The sequence below is a fragment of the Salvelinus sp. IW2-2015 genome, linkage group LG11, assembly GCF_002910315.2.
Source record: "Salvelinus sp. IW2-2015 linkage group LG11, ASM291031v2, whole genome shotgun sequence".
NCBI lineage: Eukaryota > Metazoa > Chordata > Actinopteri > Salmoniformes > Salmonidae > Salvelinus > Salvelinus sp. IW2-2015.
Genome location: NC_036851.1, coordinates 36,749,920 through 36,757,796, shown reverse-complemented (window position 1 = coordinate 36,757,796; position 7,877 = coordinate 36,749,920). Strand labels below are relative to the sequence as shown.

The window sequence follows — 7,877 nt, the reverse complement described above, 5'->3', positions numbered from 1 at the left end:
TAACCTAATTAGTAAACTAGCATAGGATCAGAATTAGTTGACCTAATAGTCATTTTAGTCAAGTCAGCACTGATCTGTTGATTTTTGTCATATCTATGTCATAATATTTTTATCAGATTTTTTATGTCACCTTTATTTAACCAGGTAGGACAGTTGAGAACTAGTTCTCATTTACAACTGCGACCTGGCCAAGATAAAACAAAGCTGTGCGACACAAACAACAACACAGAGTTACACATGGAATAAACAAACATACAGTCAATAATAAAATAGAGAAAGTCTATATATGGTGTATGCAAATGAGGTAGGATAAGGGGGGTGAGGCAATACATAGACCATAGTAGCGAAATTATTACAGTTTGGCAAATTAAACACTGGGGTGATAGATGTGCAGAAGATCAGTGTGCAAGTAGGGGTACTATGGTGCAAAGGAGCAAAATAAATAACAATATGGTGATGAGGTAGTTGGATGGGCTATTTACAGATTGGCTATGTACTGGTGCAGTGATCTGTGAGCTGCGCTGACAGCTGGTGCTTAAAGCTAGTGAGGGAGATATGAGTCTCCAGCTTCAGTGATTTTTGCAGTTCGTTCCAGTCATTGGCAGCAGAGAACTGGAAGGAAAGGCGGCCGAAGGAGGAATTGGCTTTGGGGGTGACCAGTGAAATATACCTGCTGGAGCGCGTGCTGCGGGTGGGTGCTGCTATGYTGACCAGTGAGCTGAAATAAGGCGGGGCTTTATACCTAGCAAAGACTTATAGATGACCTGGAGCCAGTGGGTTTGGCGACGGATATGAAGCGAGGGCCAGCCAATGAGCGCATACATGTCGAGGATCGGTAGGATAGTCAGTTTTACGAGGGTATGTTTGGCAGCATGAGTGAAGGACGCTTTGTTGCGAAATAGGAAGCCGATTCTAGATTTAATTTTGAATTGGAGATGTTTAATGTGAGTGTGGAAGGAGAGTTTACAGTCTAGCCAGACACCTAGGTATTTGTAGTTGTCCACATATTCTAGGTCAGAACCATCCAGAGTAGTGATGCTGGTGGGTAGTATGTCATAACAGCTGACATAACTTGGTCATAACATTGTCATGCCACATATTTAGACCTGTTGTGACAAATATTGCATCCTTTTATGGCTGGTTATGACACCTACATAAACATGTCAAAACCCACAAAACCTACCACACAAGGCAAAACATTCCATTACACCATAACCTACTTCTCAATAATACGTTTGTAATATACCATTTTATGAAATTGACCATATTAAATTATCCTTGTACAGTAATTGAGCACAAATTGATGTCAGACATGTACCTACGTCAATGCTAGGTTGCTGATGACGGGGATGAGTGCAGGAGCAGATTTCAGGAGCAGGACAAGGCACCCTCTTTGTGACTGATTACTGACATAAGGGCATGTACGTGATAGGTCTATCTGGCTTATATGATTATGATGGTCATAKTGCTTCTTGACAGTATCATAAAGTGAATTGTCTTAGTCCAAGTAAAGTGACACAGGATAGTCATAAAGCTTCATGAGAGTGTCTGCAAGTTATTTAAAAAATGATGAAAATGACTATAAAGAATTCATTACAACAACAACAAAGGACTTTAAAATGAAAGGAAACCTCTTGGCAGTGYAAAARACATTTGAATAAATGTGAGTTTTGACACTCTTATGTAGAGCCATAAAATAATGCCATGTATGTCACAACAGGTTTAAATATATGTGTTATGACAGTGTTATGACCATATTATGACAGGTTATGACAAGTTATGTCAGCTGGTATGACATGTTATGACCGTGTCATAATGTGTTATGATGCTGCGTGTCAAGTAAAGTGTTACTGCATACTCTACACAAACATCAATGTTTGTGGACAATGAATTTAACAAAGTAATACCTGCATCCAAAACTCCCCTCTAAAAGGAACTGTAGATGGTTTATTCTGGGCAAGCATCTGGAGCTAGAAGGTGGCTCTGGACATGGCTGCTGGCTGACTCATCACCACCCTACTCTACTGGACACAGCTTGTCATAACATCATTCTGCATTCATGGCCAGACTAGGCGGACAGGGTGGGCTCTGGGTGGCTCCATGGAAACATACGCATCCCCATGTCGAAAAAGGGGAGGGGGTCTGTGGTCACTCAGACGTGACTGGCTGGCTGGCCTGCAGGCAGTAGGTGCAACTCGTCAGACTGTCCCGGTAGGAACTGCCCTCTGCACTACCGTGCTGCTGCTCATCCTCACAGTATGACACTGGAGCAGGAGGAGCAGGAGATGACAGGGACGGTACTCCACAGTGCTGTACTAGAGTGCTGTCCTACTAGAGTATCACTAGAGTACTGTACACACCACTGTACGTGCTCAGAGGCTCAACAGTACTGTAGGCTACGTGCTAGCAGAGGAGAGAGAGAGAGAGAGAGAGAGAGAGAGAGAGAGAGAGAGAGAGAGAGAGAGAGAGAGAGAGAGAGAGAGAGACCAGCGAGAGAGAGAGAGAGAGAGAGAGAGAGAGAGAGAGAGAGAGAGAGAGGCTGGCTGAGTGGGGGACAAGCTCAGTGTTTGTCTCACTTACAGCTCTCCTCCTCCTCTATCCCTGGTCCCTCCTCCTCCTTGTCCTCCTCCTGCAGCAGGAGTGCGTGGGCATGACAGGGGCTTGTGGGGGTGATCTGGCTGGGGCTCTCTAGACTGGTACCCAGCTGCAGCCTCCGCATGTGTCTCACCACTGCTGTGGCGTTGAATGCTTGCTGTGTAGGGATAGTGATAGGAGGGACAGAGAGAGAGGGAGAGAATGACGGGGGAGCGAGAGACAGAGGGAGGGGGTTGAGAGATAGGGAGGAGAAAGGGGGGTGAGAGAAAGAAAGAGAGAGAGAGAGAGAGAAATAGAGAGAGAGAGGGGAAGGTGATAAAAGCACAGTGATTTACCATATACACTGTATATACAAAAGTATGTGGACACCACTTCAAATTAGCTAAACTATTTTAGCCAAATCCGTTGCTGACAGGTGTATCAATTTGATGCACACAGCTAAGTAATCTCCATAGACAAACATTGGCAGTAGAATGGCCTTACTGAAGAGCTCAGTGACTTTCAACGTGGCACAGTCATAGGATGCAACCTTTCCAACAAATCAGTTCGTCACATTTCTGCCCTGCCAGAGCAGCCCCAGTCAACTGTAAGTGATGTTATTGTGAAGTGGAAACGTCTAGGAGCAACAACGGCTCAGCCGCGAAGTGGTAGGCCACAGAAGCTCACAGAACGGGACCGCCGAGTACTGAAGAGTGTAAAAATCATCTATCCTCGGTTGCAACACTCACTACAGAGTTCCAAACTGCCTTCTGGAAGCAACGTCAGCACAATAACTGTTCGTCTGGAGCTTCATGAAATGGGTTTCCATAGCCGCAATGCGCAATGCCAAGCGTCGGCTGGAGTGATGTAAAGCTCACCGCCATGTGACTCTGGAGCAGTAGAAATGCATTCTCTGGAGAGAGGGATCCCGCTTCACCATCTGGCAGTCTGACTGACGAATCTGGATTTGGCGAATGCCAGGGGTACGCTATCTGCACTAGCTTTGAATAGTCCCCGCCATATGCAACTTTTCAGGGAAGTCAGGAACCAATATGCACAGTCAGTTAGGAAAGCAAAGGCTAGCTTTTTCAAATAGAAATTTGCATCCTGCAGCACTAATTCCAAAAAGTGTTGGGACACTGTAAAGTCCATGGAGAATAAGAGCACCTCCTCTCAGCTGCCCACTGCACTGAGGCTAGGAAACACTGTCACCACCGATAAATCCACGATAATTGAGAATTTAAATAAGCATTTCTCTACGGCTGGCCACGCTTTCCACCTGGCTACCCCAGCCCTGGCCAACAGCTCTGCACTCCCTGCAGCAACTATCCCAAGACCCCCCCCCACCCCCCCTSCTTCTCCTTCACCCAAATCCAGACAGCTGATGTCCTGAAAGAGCTACAGAATCTGGATCCCTACAAATCAGCTGGGCTAGACAATCTGGACCCTCTCTTCCTAAAATTATCTGCCGCCATCGTCGCAACCCCTTTTGCTAGTCTGTTCAACCTCTCTTTCGTATCGTCTGAGATTCCTAAAGATTGGAAAGGGGCCACGGTTATCCCCCTCTTCAAATGGGGAGACACTCTAGACCCAAACTGTTACAGACCTATATCCATCCTGCCCTTGTCTCTTATACACATCTAGATGTGTATAAGAGACAGGGTAATAAGCATCTCCAATCCAAAATTAAATCTTGAATCGGCTTCCTATTTTGCAACAAAGCATCCTTCACGCATGCGGCCAAACATACCCTCGTAAAACTGACTATCGTACCGATCCTTGACTTCGGCGATGTCATTTACAAAATAGCCTCCAACACTCTACTCAGCAAATTGGATGCAGTCTATCACAGTGCCATCCGTTTTGTCACCAAAGCCCCATATACTACCCACCACTGCGACCTGTATGCTCTCGTTGGCTGGTCCTCGCTACATATTCGTTGCCAAACCCACTGGCTCCAGGTCATCTATAAGTCTTTGCTAGGTAAAGTTCCGCCTTATTTCAGCTCACTGGTCAACATAGCAACACCCTCCCGTAGCACGCGATCCAGCAGGAATATTTCACTYGTCACCCCCAAAGCCAACACCTCCTCTGGCCGCCTTTCCTTCCAGTTCTCTGCTGCCAATGACTGGAATGAATTGCAAAAATTACTGAAGTTGGAGACTTATATCTCCCTCACTAACTTCAAGCATCGGCTGTCAGAGCAGCTTACCGATTGCTTCAGCTGTACACAGCCCATCTGTAAATAGCCCATCCAACCAACTACCTACCTCATCCCCATATTTGTTTTTTTTCTGCTCTTTTGCACACCAGTATTTCTACTTGCACATCCTCATCTGCACATCTATCACTCCAGTGTTAATTGCTAAATTGTAATTACTTCGCCACTACGGCCTATTTATTGCCGTACCTCCTTACTTCATTTGCACACACAGTATACAGATGTTCTATTGTGTTATTGACTGTACGTTTGTTTATCCCATGTGTAACTCTGTGTTGTTGTTTTTTGTCGCTCTGCTTTGCTTTATCTTGGCCAYGTCGCAGTTGTAAATGAGAACTTGTTCTCAACTGGCCTACCTGGTTAAATAAAGGTGAAATAAATCAAATGTAAAAAAATGCATAGTGCCATCTGTAAGGTTTGGTGAAGGAGGAATAATGGTCTGGGGCTGTTTTTCATGGTTCGGGCTAGGCCCTTTAGTTCTAGTGAAGGGACATCTTAAGGGTACAGCATACAATGACATTCTTCCAACTTTGTGACAAGTTTTGGGATGCCCTTTCCTGTTTCAGTATGACAATGCCCCCATGCACAAAGCGATGTCCATACAGAAATGGTTTGTCGAGATTGGTGTGGAAGAACTGGAATGGCCTGCACAGAGGCCTTACCTCAACCCCATTGAACACCTTTGGGATGAATTGGAACGCCAACTGCAAGCCAGGCCTAATCACTCAACATCAGTGCTCCACCTCACTAATGCTGTTGTGGCTGAATAGAAGCAAGTCCCCACAGAAATGTTCCAACATCTAGTAGAAAGCCATCCCAAAAGAGTGGAGGCTGTTATAGCAGAAAAGGGGGGACCAACTGATATTAATGCCCATGATTTTTGAATGAGATGTTTGACAAGCAGGTGTCCACATACTTTTGGTCATGTAGTGTACATGAGACAGATAGACATTTAGAAGAAGAACAAAAGTATAAAGAAAATGTGAGTTATCAAAGCAGTAATATTGAGCCACTGACCTTCCATTTACTTTTAGCAAAGTTCTTCTTGATCTGAGCACTGACAGATTCATGGATGTTCTTATCAAGAGCTGTGTCTCCACAGATCCTGCAAACAGGAAAAGAGAGAGTTTAGAGAGAGAAAGAGAGCAAGGAGGGGGCAAGCTGTCAGAAGTTTAAAGTTTGAGTTATGGGACGTAGACATTCTAGCCTGGTTTATCCAGCTTGAATGTTACGCAAGAATGCATTGAAGGGCTTGGGGAACCAGGATGTGGACATGAAGCAATGGTTAGGGTTAGAGTTGTGGTTGAGGGTTCCAAAATAGTTATTTGGCTGTCCCCATAGGATAATCATTTTAGGTTCTAGGTAAACCCCATTTGGGTTCCAAGTAGAAACCTTTGGGGTTCCATGAAAAACCCTCTGTGGAAAGGGTTCTACCTGGAACCAAAAAGGGTTCTTTAAAGGTTTCTCCCATCGGGACAACCGAAGAATCCTTTTAGGTTCTAGATAGCACCTTTTTTCTAAGAGTGTAGGGTTAAGGTTGTATCGGGATGTGGAGATGAAGCTAGGCTTAGGTTTGTGGTTAAGGCTAGGTTTAGGGTTAGGGTTGAGGCTAYGGTTAGGGTTGAACCGGGACGTGGACATGTAGCTAGAGTTAGGGGTAAGGAAATCTTGTATTACCAGGGGTGTTGAAGTGCTGTATCAGTGGTATATCTCTTCATAAAGTCTTTTTCCATCAGGTGACAGATAAAGTCCTTAGCTGGAATGAATAAAAACAGTTTCAAATCAGTACAGAACAGATATAATACAGTATGACTAATGACTTACAATTCCACACAAAGTAGACATGGTATTAATTCACAGTCAAATGTAATCTATGTCTTTGAAACAATTACAGATAATTGAAAAAGATTCATGCTATTTGAATTTGATTCAGTTTGTTTTGTCCTCTTTGTCTTGTTTCTGTTTGTCCCTGTCATTATTATTTTTTCTAACGAAGGAAAAAGGGGGTATAAGCTACCTGAATCGGAGATGTCATCCCAGTACGGAGAGTCAAACTCATACTCTGCCTTCAGTATCTGCTCAAAAAGCTTAGCATCGTTCTCGTCGTAAAACGGAGGGTATCCGCATAACCTGAAAGAGTTCATATGACATGAGGTAACAGTTATTGCTCTATACATTGAACCCAGATAATAAAATGTCCAATATAAATTTGGTTAGGATATAATATCCCAATAGTGCAATTAACCAAGAGTCCCAGTCACAGATGGACCGTACTTTCTCAGACATAAATGTGGAGGTGTGAAGGTCATGCACAGAACCATTTTAGAATTTTTTTACATTTGGAATGAGCTGCTCAATGCATTGTCAATTGGCGCTAATTAAGATTTAATTAAAAGTCCATTACAGTGGTTTGGAAACACAATATAATTTTAAAAGGAGGCAAATAATTTGTTGGACAATCTTTTGTCATCATTGTGAAGTCACCAGATTGACTTTAGATGCAGTATTTAGCTAGCTAGTTTGAGGGGACAGCACCGAATTTTAGCTAGCACCGAATATTAGCTAGCTATCTTTAGCATTGCTAGCTATTTTTGACAAACTTTACTAGCTAATGGCAACATTGCCCTTTCTTTAAGTACAGTGGGGCAAAAAAGTATTTAGTCAGCCACCAATTGTGCAAGTATTCTCCCCTGACACTGTAGAACAAGATGAAGGAGAGTCCTTCGTATATTTTCCATCATCGGTCATCTTCAACTATGACAGCAAAATGAGGAAGAAAAAAAACAGAAAATCACATTGTAGGATTTTTAATGAATTATTTGCAATTATGGTGGAAAATAAGTATTTGGTCACCTACAAAACAAGCAAGATTTGGCTCTCACAGACCTGTAAACTTCTTCAAGAGGCTCCTCTGTCCTCCACTGTTACTGTATTAATGGCCACTGTTTGAACTTGTTATCAGTATAAAAGACACCTGTCCACAACCTCAAACAGTCACACTCCAAACTCCACTATGGCCAAGACCAAAGAGCTGCAAAGGACACCAGAAACAAAATTGTAGGACCTGCACCAGGCTGGGAAG

The 7,877-nt window shown here is 43.6% G+C and overlaps 1 protein-coding gene across 2 annotated transcripts in view; it reads right to left on the bottom strand.

The window, feature by feature from the left end:
- Positions 1-2,060: 2,060 nt before the first annotated feature.
- The window catches only part of LOC111970318 (calcium/calmodulin-dependent protein kinase type 1-like), a 25,116-nt gene continuing 19,299 nt past the window's right edge, over positions 2,061-7,877 (bottom strand). The window contains exons 8-12 of one of the 2 annotated variants that reach the window (XM_070445713.1): positions 6,813-6,925; positions 6,473-6,551; positions 5,813-5,900; positions 2,581-2,752; positions 2,061-2,264 (exon numbers count right to left, since the gene is read on the bottom strand). In XM_070445713.1, coding sequence (XP_070301814.1) covers positions 2,149-2,264; positions 2,581-2,752; positions 5,813-5,900; positions 6,473-6,551; positions 6,813-6,925 — 568 coding nt within the window. In that variant the 3' untranslated portion in view covers positions 2,061-2,148. Of the gene's footprint in view, positions 2,265-2,507; positions 2,753-5,812; positions 5,901-6,472; positions 6,552-6,812; positions 6,926-7,877 lie in introns of those variants that run through there. The other variant, XM_023996994.2, reaches the window with a different exon arrangement.